General features: G+C 31.2%; 2 protein-coding genes across 2 annotated transcripts; one reads left to right on the forward strand and one right to left on the reverse strand.

The window, feature by feature from the left end:
• Positions 1 to 4,121: 4,121 nt before the first annotated feature.
• On the forward strand, positions 4,122 to 5,769 carry LOC114421425 (probable xyloglucan galactosyltransferase GT14). The gene has a single exon (XM_028387329.1). The coding sequence runs from the start codon at positions 4,172 to 4,174 to the stop codon at positions 5,582 to 5,584; it is 1,413 nt and encodes a 470-aa protein (XP_028243130.1). The 5' UTR covers positions 4,122 to 4,171; the 3' UTR covers positions 5,585 to 5,769.
• A 5,242-nt stretch (positions 5,770 to 11,011) lies between these two features.
• On the reverse strand, positions 11,012 to 17,236 carry LOC114422835 (probable aldo-keto reductase 2). The gene is made up of 5 exons (XM_028389374.1): positions 16,936 to 17,236; positions 16,172 to 16,372; positions 13,816 to 13,988; positions 13,597 to 13,699; positions 11,012 to 11,759 (listed from the first exon to the last, which is right to left on the reverse strand). Exons 1-5 carry the CDS (start codon positions 17,146 to 17,148, stop codon positions 11,421 to 11,423), a joined length of 1,029 nt encoding a protein of 342 aa, XP_028245175.1. The 5' UTR covers positions 17,149 to 17,236; the 3' UTR covers positions 11,012 to 11,420.
• Positions 17,237 to 17,988: the final 752 nt, after the last annotated feature.

Genomic DNA, 17,988 nt, shown 5'->3' on the forward strand with positions numbered 1-17,988 from the left:
CACAAGGCAGAAAGTATTCGAAATATTTTTTTAAGTGCATAGTTTGAGGGAATAGCCACTCTCCAAGGAACTCAACTATTCCAAGTGGCAATACCGCAATAGCAAAATGAGTCATGTTCATGTATCACGACATGAAAGTAGGAATGTTAAATGTTTTATAACTTATAAGTCCAATCAATGGTGGAATAACTTGATAAAAAAGAGTTGGATTAATAGAAAATAAGTTTAAATATATTTTATTTTGATTTGAGTCTGTCCCATATGACTTGGTTTTAGGCAAACAAGTTGGTATATGTCTAATTAATTATTTTATTGAAATATTATGAATAAATTATATGACATGTAAAGTTTTTCTTTTCTCACTTTCTCCAGCGTAAAATTAACAATTATGTTACAAAAGTTATTTATTTGATATTTACTAAGATTTAAACAACATAAAAAAAAATAAGAGTGATGAATCATAAAAAAGTTTTTAAGCGAAAAAACTAGAGAAAATTGAAAAAAGAAAGTTGTATTACTCGACTTAACAGATTACAATCGTTTATTCAGAATAAAAAGAAGAGTATTATCCTTAATTCGTAACTTGTGTAAAAGTAGGTTAAAGTTAAGAGAGAAATGATTATACAATTATATTCTATTATATATAATAAATTTATTAATTTTTTAAAAAATTATTTTATAATAATTTGTGATCGATCGATCACAGTAGAAAACTGATTTATACTTTAATACGGTAAAACTGCTTCAGTAAAGTTAAACCAATAATTTATTGGCTCTGGAAATTTTGACCTGCTCAAGACCTCTAATACAAGCTGGACCAAGTTTAACTGAAACAGTGAAGCCCACTATCATATAAGGAGGTGAGGCCTAATTTTATTCGAAGAACACCGAAGAGAGCGTGCATTCAATATTCCACAGAAAAAATATATCAAAGAAACTAATTTTGATACACCTATGACTTTTAAAATATTTATAATCAAAATTAATAATTTTAAATTATGTATCAATTTATAATTAAATAATAGTATAGAACTATTTATGCCATCAATATATTTATAAAATAAATATTTTTATATTGAATTTTAAAAAATGAATGTCAATATAAGAATCTTCATGTCTTTTGTTTTTAACATTTGCATACATGTATTCTTAAAATAAGCCGTTGTAAACATAGTCACAAATTATCCCATAAAAAAAATAATAAAAAAATGTTTGTTTAAACTAAATGTCCTCCTCTTATTATCACTATAGTACTATTAATCTCTCCAAGGCCATCTTCGTGTAAATCTTCACTCATTGTTGTAAGTAGTGGATACTATCATTGAATAATCATGACAAGTTGCCCTATCTACTTCCTCATTTTGCCATTGTTCAACCTCAAAGCATAAAAGTGTTTGTTCCTGCAATTCTCACAGCAAGTACCCCTCAACTTAACACCTTTACAAATTTGTGAAGAAACCCTTCATCGACGAGAACCTTGCTAATAGGACTACTCGAAGCCAAGTGCCTCAACATCTCAACTGCAACATTCCAAGCTTGGAATCAGAGAAGACAGCTCTATAAATTCTTCAAACAATTTTCATTTTCATCTTCTCAATCGTTATTATAAAAAAAATTAAAAGAAGTGAGAAGACAAATAGTGATAAAATACATCTAAAAAATTCAAAAATATTTTTAAAAAACAAGAAAAATAAAACAAAACAGCAAAAAGGGAGGCATTTTTCAACAAAATAATCATTTGTTGGTAGGAGCGTTAACAAGTCAAGTTAGATTAGGTTTCACTAAATTCCTTCCTCAACCCAATCAAACATATACGAATTATATTGGGTTGAATTTGTTCAATTTTTTTGACAAAATTCAAATTGAACCAATCCGATTGAATACATGTTTGTTTCATAGTAGATCAATTGGACTTGAATTTTTTTTTTATTTTTTTTAAATAATAATTTATTTTTACCTAAAACTTTGAAAATATATAATTACTAAATAATCTAGAAAGAGGCCAAAATCAATAATATTTGACTAATAAAATAAATGATTTTAATATCAATACAATATTTTTATTTTAGATATTAAAATGTTGTATTAGCCAAAACATAAACCAATCAAAAAAAAAATAAAAAACAATAAGTAAAAAAATCGTGAAAGATTTAATTTTATAAACTATATAAAAAAACTATAGAGTTTTGATTTGATAATTTAACGAGATCACTTCCTTCGAAGACAAAATGAGTGAATTTAAAGTAAAAATAAACTATTTGGAATGTGTTTATCAAGCATTCAAGCCTATTGAAAAAAATGTGTTTACCAAAAGTGCATTTTAAATTTTATATTTATAATTTTTTTAAATAATTTATATATTAATTTATGAAATTCAATATAAATCGATAAAGTTTAAATTAAAATATATAAACAATTCAAAATAAAAATATATAAAATAATATAAAATAAAAGTAAAAATATTTATATATTAAATAATTTTATTTTAATTTATAAATTTTTATAATTGAAAAAATTAATAACTCTTGATGTGGTGATTCATATAAAATATTATTTTTAACATTAACCAAGCAAAACAAGTTGCATAATAATATATTGCCTTCTCATTATATTAAAGGTCATATGAGTTTAATTTTTATCAAGAGATTTTCTTATTTTTCATAAAAAAATTATAAGGAGATCAAAATTATAATTTTGTCGATAATTTATTTTAGATATAAATATAATTTGTATAAAATAGAAATCTAATCTCCTATTTATATACTAATAATGGTAGGTTTAAACACATGTAATTATTTTAATAAATATAGTCTATTTTTAATATAAAAAATATCATGAGAATTTCCGTTTCTAATATTAAAATAATTTTGGTACATTTATGACATTGTAGTTCATTTAGGACATTGATATTAAAATAGTATAAAAATTGGGTCAAAACTTTATATAATAATAATAAGATTTTTTTGACTGCATAATAAGATGTGTAATAAATGTGTTATAAAAATTTAATACACAAATTTATTTATATATATATATATATATATATATATATATATATATGATTTAAAAAATTTGTAACTGTTTTAATGATTTTAAAATTAGTAAAATAACCTATACACTTTTGGGAAAAAAAATTCACCTATATTACTTTATACAATAAGATATAAAAAATAATATAAAAATTTTTGGTTTTGATATTAAAATAAGTTTTTGGTATATTTATGACATTGATTGTAGTCCGTTTAAGACATTGATATTAAAATATTATAAACATTGTGCCAAATTTGTCGTTATTCAGGAAAAAAAATGGTGCCAACAATTTATATAATAATATTATTATTATGTGTAATAAATATGTTGTTATATAATATTATAAATAGTCTTATTTTTGGCAGAAAATTTAATATATCATTTTTTATATATAAAAATTTGTAACTGTTTAATGATTTTAAATTTACTAAAATAACCCATACACTTTTGGAAAAAAAATTCTTTCACCAATGTATATTTCTTTATATAATAACGATTAAAATAAATTTTTGGTACATTTATGACATTGATTGTAGTGCGACTAAGACATTGATATTAAAATAGTATTAAATTGCGTAAAAAATTTATATAATAATAATAATAATGTTATTATTATTATTATTATTATTATTATTATTATTATTATTATTATTATTATTATTATTATTATTATTATTATTATTATTATTATTATTATTATTATTATTATTATTATGTGTAATAAATGTGTTGTTATAAAATATTTAAATAATCTTATTTTAGGCAGAAAAATTTAATACACCAATTTTTTTATATATAATTTTAAAAAAATTTGTAACTGTTTAATGATTTTAAATTTACTAAAATAACCTCTACACTTTTGGGGAAAAATTCTTTCAGCAATGTATATTACTTTATATAATAAGATAAGATACAATATGAAGGAATCCATGACAGCGGAAATTTATAATAAAATCACACATCTTGCTTAACCAATTAGTCTAGACCTAATTACTTTTTCCTTCTAATCCAATTCTTCATTTCAAGTAAAAAAGAGTATTCATTAATATTTTTTTTAAGTCAATAACATCTTTCTCCCTCTCCCATATCATCAGAGAGACACATTCTCTTTTACTGAATCTCAAAAGGCCAAATAGAAAACATGGACAAGCTTCCGTTGAGGAAGTACTTTGATAAAATCCGGTTTGTGTTTTTCACCTCCTTTATTTTTTGTTTGTCATTGCTTCTCTTGAATTATTATATGACTGCCTGTGATTATGGCGTTACCTTTTTACTCTTCAACATGAATGATGCAAAACAAGCACACATGCCCAAACCCTCAAATTCTTGTTCAGGCCAATACATCTATGTTTATGATCTTGCTAGCAGGTTCAATGAGGATTTGCTGAAGGGGTGTCACTCTCTCAGTAAGTCGATAGATATGTGCCCTTACATGTCTAACTTAGGCCTTGGACCTAAGGTTAGTAAGAAATCCAATGAGAAGGTTTTGTTGAAGGAAAGCTTCTATGCAACCAACCAATTTTCACTAGAGGTTATTTTCCATAACACACTGAAGCACTACAAGTGCTTAACCAATGATTCCTCACTGGCTTCTGCTATATATGTACCCTACTATGCTGGCCTTGATGTGGTTCAATACCTCTGGGGTGGCTTCAATGTTTCAATCAGAGATGCTTCACCAAAAGAACTAGTGAAATGGCTTGCACAACAACCCGAATGGAAAAGAATGTGGGGTAGGGATCATTTCATGGTTGTAGGGAGAATTGGTTCGGACTTCAGGAGAAGAACAGAAAATAATGATGACTGGGGAACCAAGCTAATGCTTTTGCCAGAAGCAAGAAACATGCCAATTTTGTCAATTGAATCTGGTTCAAAGGAAAATGAGTTTTCAATCCCATATCCAACTTACTTTCACCCCTCTAAGGATAAGGAGGTTTTTCAGTGGCAGAAAAAAATGAGAAAAGTGAAAAGGCCTTACTTGTTCTCATTTGCAGGTGCTCCAAGGCCTTATTATAATTACTTATCCTCCATCATCCGAAATGAGATAATCAAAGAATGCCAATCCTCTAGGAGTTGCAAACTTCTAAATTGCAATGCTGGTCATAATTATTGCAATGATCCTGTGCATGTTACAAAGGTGTTTCAGAGCTCAGTTTTCTGTTTACAGCCTCCAGGGGATTCATTCACTAGGAGATCAACTTTTGATTCAATTTTGGCAGGTTGCATTCCTGTTTTCTTTCATCCAGAATCAGCATATAACCAATATTTGTGGCATTTACCCAAAAATGGTTCTAGCTACTCTGTGTACATACCCGAAAGAGATGTCATAGAGAAGAGAGTAACGATCAATGAGAAATTGTCTAAAGTTCCAAAAAGTGAAGTATTGGCAATGAGAAAGGAGATTATAAGACTTATTCCAAGAATAATATATCGTTATCCAAGTTCTAGATTAGAATCCGTTGAAGATGCATTTGATATAGCAGTTAAGGGTATTCTTGGGAGAATAGAAGCAATAAGAAGGAACATTACAAATGTCAATTATACCATTTCCTAGCGTGCAGGAGAAGGAGACAAGGATTCTATGTTCAAATATACAGTCATGTGAAATTACAAATTAAATAAAAGAATTCAGAAAATATAGCCCTTGTTCTGGTTCTGGATAATGGACATCTACCTTGTATGGAGTTCATTTATTTGTAGAAGAAAATCTTTGAATCTATAACAGGGTTATTTCTCAAATCAAAGAATTGAGGTTGGAAATGAAGAATTCTGAAGCTAATGAGACGGGGTGTTTAGGAATAAAATTTAAGACAAAAATCTGAATATATATTTTGTTAATTTCTAATAGGATAATTGTAATCAATCTATAATCAAAGAAGAATTAACATGTATCGGAATGTGTTTACTGATATGCCCAAATTGGACATGTATAGTGTGTTTGAAGTAGACCTTTGATGTGTCGGAGCTAGATGACTGATGTTACAGTACAGTTGATGATACACTATGTAAGATAGGTGAGTAGTGACTGTATACAAAAGCTAATAATAATGTCACCACAATTATATATATATATATTTGTAGAAAATATATATTTATAGAAATTCATTTAAAAATAAAAAAGAAATACATAAATATGTACGTATACTTTTCAATAATGATTTTATATACTTTGTATTTTTTATAACTCTCACGTTTTTATCTTATTACATCACCTATTATATCTTACATTTTTTCTCTTACCTTCTGATCTCTCTCATCACTCTAAATAGATACACCTCTAAAAAAATAATATAAAACCATCATTTTTCATAATTTTTAAGTCATCCCCATTTTTCCCTAAATATTTTTCAATAGAAAAGTTATAAGATATTATTTCATTGTAGTGTTTCTTTTTGAAGTAGAGAATGCAGTATTACTATAATTAAATTTAAATACACTAACATTATAAACGCACAATGGTATCATCTTTTTATATTTTTCTACCATATTTATTCTTTTAAACCCTTATATTACACTTTATATTTTTTAATCTTATTTTTATCTTATATTTTCAATAATGTTTTTTATCTTATATAATCATATAAATTGTTATGCAGTATGCATGCTAAAATTATGAACTTTTATAATAACTATTTTAAAAATTATATCTAGAATAACTTTTTAATTGATTTACAAAATTTATGCTTTCAAGAAAGATAGATTAAATCTTGGGAGATTTGTGCACTACCCGAACAAATCCTTAAAGACAGTGTGTCAAACAGACGACTTGGATCACTCTACTAAGCTGCCGATTCATCACCATACAACAGCCATGGACAACTGATGCATAAAATTTAAATTCTTATTCTTAATATTCTCAAATTAAAAAGTAAAATTTGTTTTTTTATCATTGGGAAAATAAATAAAATTTGATTTTAACAGTAATTGATGATTAATTATGATGTTCAAATATAATAATTATTATAGATATTTTTAATTATTAGTTAACTTTAATATATTAATATTATAAGTATAATTTATTTTAGTTTTTCAATTAGGCCCCTTCAAAAGAAATGGCTTACCTTTGTCCTTGAGGCAAAATTTAAACTTGCTATTTACACCCCGTATTTTACTAAATACACCCATCTCCCTTTATTATATTTATTTACCTATTATACCCTTCTTCCTATAGGGGTATACACCCCTTGAAACTTTTTTTTCTCTACTGGAAATGTAGTACGGGATTGGTTGACATTGCTTGCAAGAGTATAACAGGTTTGGCTTTGGCACTTGAAGTTGGGGGGTCACTGATCCCCTTCAAACTTCAAACACACCTGGATTCAATCACTGAACATATGAGTATGAAAAGGATGCATGGAAGTTCTTGAGCCAGGTCCACGAATGGAAAAGAATGTCCCCTATCAAAAATCTTCCTATTTCAAACAATATTATTTCTTGTGTTCCAGAGCACCACACCAAGATAGCAATGTTTCCAAATCTCCTCTGCCCGAGTCTGACAAGTCTCCAAAAGAAAAAATTGATCTTTGGAGAAGCTATGTATATTTTGATCCTTTGCATGATTTTATTCCTTTAATGGCTTCTTCAATTAAATCGTATTACTTTGATTACTTTCCACTGTTATTCAGTACTTTCTTTCAAGTAAAAAGGAAATTTTCAAAGTCAATAATTCCTTTAATAAATTCCCCAAATAACACACAAACTTTCCATTACACAAATCTCTCTATGTCTCCCTCTCCCCATATGATCTGAGAAAAACACATTCTCTTTTACTGAATCTCAAAAGGCCAAAAAGAAAACATGGACAAGCCTCCGTCGAGGAAGTACTTTGATAAAATCCGGTTTGTGTTTTTCACCTCCTTTATTTTTTGTTTGTCATTGCTTCTCTTGGACTATTATTATGGCTGTCAGTGATCGTGGCATTACCTTTTTAATTTTTCGACATAAATGATGCAACACAAGCACACATGCCTAAACCCTCAATTTGTTTCAATTTTAATGAAACTGCCGATTGTCCTATAAAGTCTAATCATACCAATCAAAATGGTGTAACAAGTGGTGCCTCCAATGTACCAAGGTGCATTGTAGAGAATCACACAGAGACCATAGTTCCTGCAGTACATGGTGAAGTGGATAAGAGAGTCCACATGAGTTCCCCTCCTTTAAATAGAGACAATGTTGGACTTGTTTCAAAAAGAAATTTGGATTCTTGTTCATGTCAATATATCTATGTTTATGATCTTGCTAGCAGGTTCAATGAGGATTTACTGAAGGGGTGTCACTCTCTCATGAAGTGGGATGATATGTGCCATTACATGTCTAACTTAGGCCTTGGTCATAAGGTTATCGAGAAATCAAAGGAGAAGGTTCTGTTGAAGGAAAGCTGGTATGCAACTAACCAATTTTCACTTGAAGTTATTTTCCATAACACAATGAAGCACTACAAGTGCTTAACCAATGATTCCTCATTGGCTTCTGCTATATATGGACCCTACTATGCTGGCCTTGATGTGGGTCAGTACCTCTGGGGGGCTTCAATGTTTCAATCAGAGATGCTTCACCAAAAGAACTAGTTCTTTTATTTAATTTGTAATTATCAACTCAGGTGAAATTACAAATTAAATAAAAAAAATCAGAAAATATAGCCCTTTCCAAGATGGGTTTTAAAGGCACTCTTTTAAGAACTTGGAAAGGTCTTGCAGGCAGAAGATGATATGAGTTAGCTGCATTTTCATTTCAGCTTGATTTTGACTTACCGGGATAAGATTTTGTTGTTGTTTCAGGGTAGACATATTGTGTGTATTTTCGCCCAACATGTCAAAATATTGCATTGTTATTCATTTTTAAGGCAAAGGTTCGATCTCAATTCTAATATGGTGATGTCCTAGGTACTACTAGGTATATACATGTATTTTTTTATTTGTTATATATATATATATATATGATCAAAATACAGCTTTTAGTGAGTTAAATCTTATTCATTATAGGTTACAAACTCACATTTGACGTGTCTGAGGTACACCATAAAGGATTGTTGTATTAGACTCTTGAGATTGTTGACTCTGGCATGCCTAGAAGGCTAAGATACGAGTTCTTCCAATCCTCTAACCAAAGCTAGCTTCAAGCCATATTCGATTTAGTTTGATCAATAAAAAAAAGACAAAAGGAAGAAATAATAAGATACTACCACTAACGGGAAAATCACATAATAAACATACATTTTCTCAAAAAGATAAAGTAAAATAATATGTACTGAATGTAAAATTAAACAAATTAAAATTAATCATTTCATTAAAATATCTAATTGAAAGAGCAGGGGCACTGTGGCAGGGTGTAGAAACCGATGTAAAAAGACATTTTAGCAGTAGTGACTAGTGTGAGTAGTGACGCGCGAATTTGTATATGTATGTGAAAGAGAAAATTAAAGCAAGTAGTGTGATAGGCAATTACTATAAATTCTATTCTTAAGTGTAAACATATTCACAAAGCATCATGCATTAATTGAAGGTCACATAACATTCCAGCTTTTTCACATAAAATATCAAATGTTTGTTTTTTTGCAGTAGATCTGGTTAAAAAATTGTTTCTCATAAAAAAAAACTGACCTGGATACCACCTAGCTACACTCTGCATGAATTAATTAAAGATACAATGAAAGCAAAAATGAAGCATGGGTCCGAAGAAATGGAGTACGTAAGGTTCGTTGAACCCACCCAACTTCTTCAAAGCGTCCTTGTTTGAACACCGACTTATACAAAAGAGCTTCAGAATAGATATTCTGTCTTCCTCAAAAAATGAAGTGTTTGTTCTTCAAACACAAACCAGAGAAGAATGAGGGAGCAATAACCAATATTAAGTCCCAAGAGATTACAATTAGTTCTCCTTGTTACTTTCAAATATCCTCATGTTCTTTTTTCTCTCTTTAATTTGTAAAGGATCATACAGAAGAAGAATGACTTAATTGAAGATGTACGTTCAATTTGGTTAAGCTTCTAGGATATTGCTCTGTAAGCAGCAGTCCAAGAGGAATCCATCAACGGTTGTTGGTGTATGAGTTCATAATGCATGCAATTAATGCCTAACAGGACCCCTGGAAGATCATCTTTTCAATCTTTCTTTACTTCATTTACCTTGGAACACAAGATTAGAGATCATGCTCAATTGCCTTTCTATACATGCTAATTTGCAATTCTTCATTCATAGCAACCTTGTGGCATGTTCAAAACAAATCAGTTCCACTGAATGGAGTTTAAATCTCGATCTTAAAATTATATTCATAGTTTATGCGTGTGTGTGAATGGAATAGAAATTTTCAGAATTTTACTACAGTCCCTTAGTTTAGTTTTGTCACTTTTCTCGGGATTTTTTGTACCACGTTTTCTCTCAAAATTATTGAACTCATCCTAAAAGAATAAAGGATATAATTGAAAAGCATAAATAAGTATCGTAGGATCTCACAGGGCCTGTGATCAGTTTGATGTTAAATTGTTAATATCAACAAGTTCCCAATCAATTTTACATTTAATTTTAACAAAAGTAAAATAAAGAAATAAAAAATAAATAAATGATAACGTAGGGGCCTATGATGTTCGCATTAGGTCCCAAACCCCCCAACAGAAAAGGAAATGTTATATTCTCAAGCTCCATCAAATCAAAACCATTAAAAATAATGTACATGGTTTTGTATATATATATATATATAGATTAACATAGAGCTAACATTCAAATAAAAAAATCTTCAGATAAGAAATATAAAAAATAAAATGCGACATAAAATTTAGAAAAAAGTGTGACAGGAAATAACTAAATTCTATTCAGTGTGCACATATTCACAAACTATCGTGCAGGAAGGTCATTCCAGCGTTTTTCACACAAAATAATCATATGTTCTTCAGGAAAAATTCAGCCTCAGTTCCTTAGTCTCAATTCTCAAACCATGTTTTTAAGGTTATAGTATTCTCAATCTGGATTCTCTGAAGTATAATAGTGTGAAACTGAAAACTCTTAGAACGAAATCAACTGTTCAAATTTTAAAAGATACAGACTTATTCTTCATGTAGATGTGAAAATTCACTCCCACTGTACTCAAAGATTAGCATGCCTTCTGAAGCAAGATATGCTCAAGCTAACTTGTTGAGGCAATAATCAACTCACACTCAAGTAAAAGTCATGCCATAGCCAGTCTTTGTTCATTTTAATACATACATAAACACATATATGGAACCATCTGCCACAGAGTTCAAACCACTTAAAAAGACACATCAATTACTAGAAACTAGAATGGCTTATTCCTTTCAACTGTGAAGGCTTGCCACTCATACTGATATGTTTCTTAAAGTAGCAGCAGCAAACACTTAAGGATCACTAGTATAAGCATTAAGCAATGCACTTCATCATGCAGCTTTCCAAGAAGAAAGTGGTGGAGTATCAGATTCCTTCCATGTAGCAAAACCATCCATGTACCTGCCACCCTTGACAGCATCTGCAGCAGCAAAGGACTCGAGCTCTGCCATGTCTTCTGGAGTTAGTTTGACTGACAAAGCCCCAATGTTCTGATTAAAGTTCTCAATCTTGGTGGTTCCAGGTATAGGGCACACATCTTTTCCTTGGTGATGAACCCAGGCCAATGCAAGTTGAGATGGAGTACATCCCTTTTTTGCAGCCAGTTCATTAACCCTCTCGAATATAGTCTTATTCTGCTCCAAATTTTCAGGTTGGAATCTAGGTAGACTCTGCAATAGATTAAAACACATACACTGAAGATTATAGGTATCATTATCAATCATTGGCATTTTGAAAGATAACATGCAATTTCCCTGATTTACATAGAGTGTAAGATACAAGGTGTCAGGTAGGAAAACTCCTATTTCCTGGATCTAGGGAAGCAGTAACAGCCCAACAGGCCATAACATGTTATGAAATCATATTTCAAATATATGCTATTCTTTCTGCCTCTTTAAGCCCCCTAATGTTTGTGAATGTATGTATACAGGTTTTTGATGATGCCAAAGTATAAGCAAACAAGATTGCTTCAAGAAACATTCAACATTAAGTAAATATAGATTGCTTCAAGATTAATTCAAGGTCAAGCAAACAAGATCAAGAAAAAAATAAGGCCTTAGTTTATTTGTTAAAAGAATCTCACACTGGTTGATCAGTTTTAGCCTCAAACAATTATTTTCAACAACTCAAGGCACTGGTGGTAATCGATTACCAGATACAGATTGCAAATGGGCTTTTCAAAAAGGATTTTGAAATTTGAATTTTAAATCTTGTAATCGATGACCAAATGTCTGTCATCAATGACTAATAACGACACTTCATAAAATACTTTGAAAAGTCATGACCCTTCAAAATATAATTGTGTAATCGATTATTAGTGAGAAATTTTTAGAAAAACTATTTGAAGAGACACATCTCTTCAAACTATTTTGAAAAGGCACAATGAGCCTATATATATATGTGTGTGTGTGTGTGTGTCTGACTTCAAAAAGGAGAGAAAGATTTTCTAAGAGAACTTAATTGTCAAATTCTCTCTAAATAACTATTGGTCAAACACTTGCAAATCTATTGAGAATTCTTCTAGGATCTTCAATTTGTATCATCTACTCTAAAGGAGAGAAATCTTTTTGTTCATCTCATAAACTCAGTCGTAATCAAGAGACTGTGCGTCTCTTGGATTGTGAGAATATTGAACACAAGGGTGAGGGGTCCCAATGTGTGTTCAAAGACTGTAAAGGATTTACACAGATAGTGAAAAATCTCAAATGAGTTGTTTGAGGACTGGACGTAAGCACGGGAAGTGGCCGAACCAGTATAAATTGAATTTGCATTTCTCTCTTCCCTTATCTCAGTTATTTTATTGTAGTTTACTTTGTCTTGCGCATTTAAAAGAACATTATTAAATTGATTCTTTCTCCTTCTGCATTCTGAACCTATCATATATCATTTAAAAAAGGGGTTAAAATTTGTTAGTGGGAAAATTTTAAAACTTAATTCACCCCCTCTTAAATTATTGAGGCCACTTGTCCAACAATGTTTTCATTTGTTGCCTCTTCTTTCTTTTTCTTTTAATATTTGTTTGGTCATTCAATATCTTAGATCTCAACATAGGATGAAAATATTGATTGATCATGAAAAGTGGAATGACGATAAGTACATAGGAAGTACGCAGCCTTGAAAATAACAGGCAAAAACCAGCGATCAACTTTGATGTTAACAAGCACTTTTGGTACCAACAGAAAAATCAACGCCAACACTTTGAAAAGAAATGTTTCATGGAAATATCTCAATGGACAGTGGGCATTTTATCTTAGTCTTTTCTTAAAGCTCGAGGTATGTGTTTTTTTCCTGCATTTATTTCACTTGGTTGATTGACTTATTTATCAGGCTGACTATCATGAAAATGCTCAATTAAACAACTACGAATTTTCACAGTAGTTGTCATTGAGTGAATGTGGCATTCAATAGCCTTGAAATAATCCGAGGTTCCAAAGCAGTGCTAGGACAGTTGATAATGAAAGAGAACAATTGACTTGAATTTCTGTAATAGCATGGTATTCGACAAACCTGTCGGAAATCATCCTGTGTCAAATTCTCAAGCAACTTTGGTCCTGATGACAAGAATCCTCGTCCAAGAGGACTATATGCAACAATTCCAATACCAAGTTCCCTGGTAAGGAGAAATTAAAAGTCATGTGGTTAGACTGCACACATAATTGCAGTGATATCAAAGTCCCCAAGAAAGAGAAATGCTAGACAACATAATAATTGCAAATTAGGTCACACCTGCATGTTGGAACTATTTCTTCCTCCACATCTCTTGACCATAGGGACCACTCCAACTGCACAGCTGTTATCGGATGAACTGCATGTGCTCTTCTGATTGTTGAAGCCGAGGCCTCAGACAGACCAATGTATTTTATTTTTCCCTCCTCAACGAGTTTTTTAAGTTCCCCAATCTTACCATCCAAAAAGCAACAGAAAAAGTTGAAGTCATCATACATTGTCTTTTTCAAATAGTTATTCTCATATCTAACACTGATATCATCCAGGGTCAATTACATGTTGTAATGCACATGTGTGGGTGAGATGTGAAGTGGGAAAGTACCACGCACAAGAAATTAGGAGACGAACAATGGTTATAAACTTGAATGAACAAAAAATTGATTCCTAGCTTATGGAGCAGAGGATTCAGAATTCAAGTATTTTTCAGTCATATAGTTTCACTCCTCAAAAAGACTAATAATAGTATTAGAGATTTATTGATCATCAATAGGTTTCATGGCCTTGTTAGTTGTTAGCACAATTAGACCCAATAACAAGCTAGCCTGAGGAAATCGGAGGAAGAATGATGATGATGTCAAATAATTCCATGCTTCATCCATGCCAAAATCCCAAAATGGCCAAAACTCTTTCAAACTCAGATGCAAACAAAAGTAATAGATTGCACTTTTCCAACATTTATAGAGAATAAATTAGAAATAGACAAAATCATCCCAGTATATACAGATTTATCTCCAAAAAGGTCAATTGGGGTTCTTATAAAATACTTTAAATAATATAAAGATGTTGCTTATGGAACTGATAAAATTGTCTGTCACACGTGTGCGCACAATAAAAAAGATAGGGAGAGGAAAGATCTCCTGATTCCAACTCCATTGAAAACAAAATAGTAGTCTTATAGCATTTTATTCCCAACTCGCACTACTGAATTTTCAAAAACCCGAAGAATAGGAGAATATGGGTATACCAATATTAAACTTTATCATTTGGAAGATCTAGACTCATGCAAGTGCAATGCATTATTGTCCTAGTATCGTAAGCTACAAATATAATTATAATATGCCTCAAAAGAATATCGTTTATGTATCCACCAAATTTATCAACTTTTCATAAAATGATGGAAACCCAATTTTATCTCCTCACAAAAGATAAAATTTCCTATGATGAATTGTCTAATTATTGGAGCTATACTAATGAAGAAAAAAGAAACAAATTGAGCAATGAATTTGTAAATAGGGCAAAAGTTATGGATAAGGAATTAATTTCTTTGGATATATTAGAAAACCGAATTTGATTGTTTAATGATGAAACTAAAACAAAATATTTAACTAAAAAATATGATCCTTTCCTGAATGGACGCTTTCGTGGACAAATTGAAAATGTTTTTTCAACCTCAATCCAATATGAAAAAATGAAGAAAAAAAATACCATTTTGATAAATAAAATTCATGGTATCCTTATTTCTAATAATACTTATAAAAAAAATAATCCTTATTTCTAAAAATACCATTTTATTCCCAACTCAGCACTACTGAATTTTCAAAAACCCGAAGAATAGGAGAATATGGGTATACCAATATTAAACTTTATCATCTGGAAGATCTAGACTCATGCAAGTGCAATGCATTATTGTCCTAGTATCGTAAGCTACAAATATAATTATAATATGCCTCAAACCAAGAACCAGCAAAAGCAATGAAAAATATTGGTTCCAACTTGCAAGGTAATACAAGATGAACAAAGTCTTTCCTACTAGAAAATGATTGATTCATATTTCCTTGAATTCTATCACCTTATATAAGCATGAGGTAGAGTAGAATCAGAGTGTAGGTGTGTAGAAAACAAGGTGAGACCAGTTAATGCCATAAATAAACAACAACAAAAGCCTTATCCCACTAGTTGCTGTCAGATGGTGAAAATTATGTAGATGCAAGATGTGTGTTTTTGACATTCCTCTTTCGCACTAAGTACAGTAAAGTTTGTTACAAAATTTACTGCAAAAAGAAAAAAGCATAACAGTACATAAGTGTGGGGTAAAAAATCATATTTTGAAAGTTAATACCCACAATTATCACATGAATTCACTCAATCATATCAATTGGTATAACTCACACAACATCGTGGTTGGGCAAAGCAGCATTATTCTATATGAAAATTCCATAACATGAGTGAAACATTGGAGAATTAACACGTGAATTATAAAAAGTGTTCCCATCACATTTCCTGAAGTAAACTAACACTTCATAGTAATCTGTTCAACCAACTAAAACCATTACAAGATCAAAATCTCTCACACAGTGCCAACCACATAAAAGAAAACGACTGAAATCAAAACAAAAGCATAGATAAGGAGTGGAACCGTGATTTCAATAGGCACACGAGTATCAATACGATGTTGGTAATAGAGATCTATGCAATCGATGCCAAGTCTCTTTAAGCTTCCCTCACAAGCAGCCCTCACATATGCCGGATCACCACGGATCTCTCTCTTCCCTTCAGCAACGTTGATTCCAAACTTTGTAGCCAATTCAACCTCATCTCTCACCCCTCCCTTCAGAGCCTGTTCCACAATTCCATACAAGAACACTTAATCATATCATATTATATTATATTATATCATATGTATGTATGATCAAAGGGCAAATTAAAGCACAGGCCAAAGCAAATTATAACTAAATTGAAACCCAAAAACTTTTACATTTAAAAAATTGGTCCACGACAATGGTTTGGGCCACCTATGAAGCACGGACACTCCAGCCCCTTACCGTGTCTAGTGTGTCTAGTGTGTCCGACACGCATCCGTGTCAGTGTCCGACACTAACACGACACCCGTATTACATTTTATATTTTGAACATTACAAGTGTCCACGTGTCCTGTGTCCGTTCTTCATTGTGGGCCACAACATCAAGATATTTTAACTGTGTGCGACCGCAATTGGGGCGATTTGCCGCAATATAAAAAAAAAAAACCGCAATATAAAGCCGCAACACGACCGCGACCGCTATTTAAAAAACCTCGGTCATATGCATGCTCAATTCAAAGCACAGGCCTAGGATTATCATATAAAGCAACAGAAAGAATAAAAAGAAAAAAGATCAAAAAGGGTAGACAAAAATGGGAACCTTTCCTAGAAGGAGTTCGTTGGTGTGAGGACCATAGACGTCAGAAGTGTCAAGAAAAGTGACACCAGTTTGAACAGCGTGGTGGATGAGAGCAATCATATCGGGGTCAGGCTTGGGAGGACCATAGAACGCAGACATGCCCATGCACCCAAGTCCCTGCAAAGACACCTCCATGCCTTGTGAACCCAACTTCATTCTACCCACTCTCGCCATCGCTGCGATGTTCTCGATGCTTCCACTACCACAGCACAGATTATTTCTATTTCAAATTTTGTACAAAAGCAAGATAATATGAAATTTTCTCTAACCGGCCGGGGTTCTTAATATTTTTTTCCTGACACGTGTGTCAAAGTCAAAGGTTTCTAAATATGTACAAATAAATAAAATAAGGTTTCTTTACCGTACTTATTTTATTGTCGGATTGAACATGTCTGATTCTATTCTACTTTCGGCTAGCTTATTTGGGATGAACTTTGATCCAGGATGCCAGAATAAATATACTGCAATTAATTTGAGTTAAATATTGTGAAATTTTCATTTAATTCCTTTAAAAAAGCACTTAATATCGTGGGTTTTTTATGTTGAGCAAACTACACTAAAACAAACCCCACACCCGTTTAGATTTTCAGCCATCGAATGAGAATGCAATTACAATTTGTCTCGTTTGGTTGGTGCGGATGCAGAAAATACAAGGGAATGTGAAGAAGCATTCAAAGAGATATTTTTTCTCTCCACGTTGGACTGGGCGGTGGTGAACTGTGTCGAAAGGGTGTGTGAGAGGGTGTGGTACTAGTATTTTTTTTAAAAAATATAATAAGTAAATTATTGTAAAAATATATAACATAATAAGTAAATAAATTTAGATAAAACTAACAATTGTAATAAGCATCAGGATTTGGTTCTTAAAAAAAAAAACATCAGGATTCAGGACCTGGTTTCCCAAATGAATTGAGTTGGGTTCTAGGATAACTTAGGACAAAACTTCATGCACTTTTCACTGGATCCAAGAAAGATGAATCCCGAATACAATTTGCATTTCGGAATGAATTTTTT

The sequence above is a fragment of the Glycine soja genome, chromosome 8 (genome assembly GCF_004193775.1).
Source record: "Glycine soja cultivar W05 chromosome 8, ASM419377v2, whole genome shotgun sequence".
NCBI classification, from domain to species: Eukaryota; Viridiplantae; Streptophyta; class Magnoliopsida; order Fabales; family Fabaceae; genus Glycine; species Glycine soja.

What these genes read in the sequence shown, in the direction of transcription:
- LOC114421425 (XM_028387329.1), top strand. Translation starts at nt 4,172, where the DNA reads ATGGACAAGCTTCCGTTGAGGAAGTACTTTGATAAAATCCGGTTTGTG.
- LOC114422835 (XM_028389374.1), bottom strand. Translation starts at nt 17,148, where the DNA reads ATGGCGAGAGTGGGTAGAATGAAGTTGGGTTCACAAGGCATGGAGGTG. An exon ending in ACGAACTCCTTCTAGGAAAG is followed by an intron (nt 16,373 to 16,935) that starts GTTCCCATTTTT and finishes ATTGTGGAACAG; the next exon opens with GCTCTGAAGGGAGGGGTGAG. An exon ending in GAAATAGTTCCAACATGCAG is followed by an intron (nt 13,700 to 13,815) that starts GTGTGACCTAAT and finishes TCTCCTTACCAG; the next exon opens with GGAACTTGGTATTGGAATTG.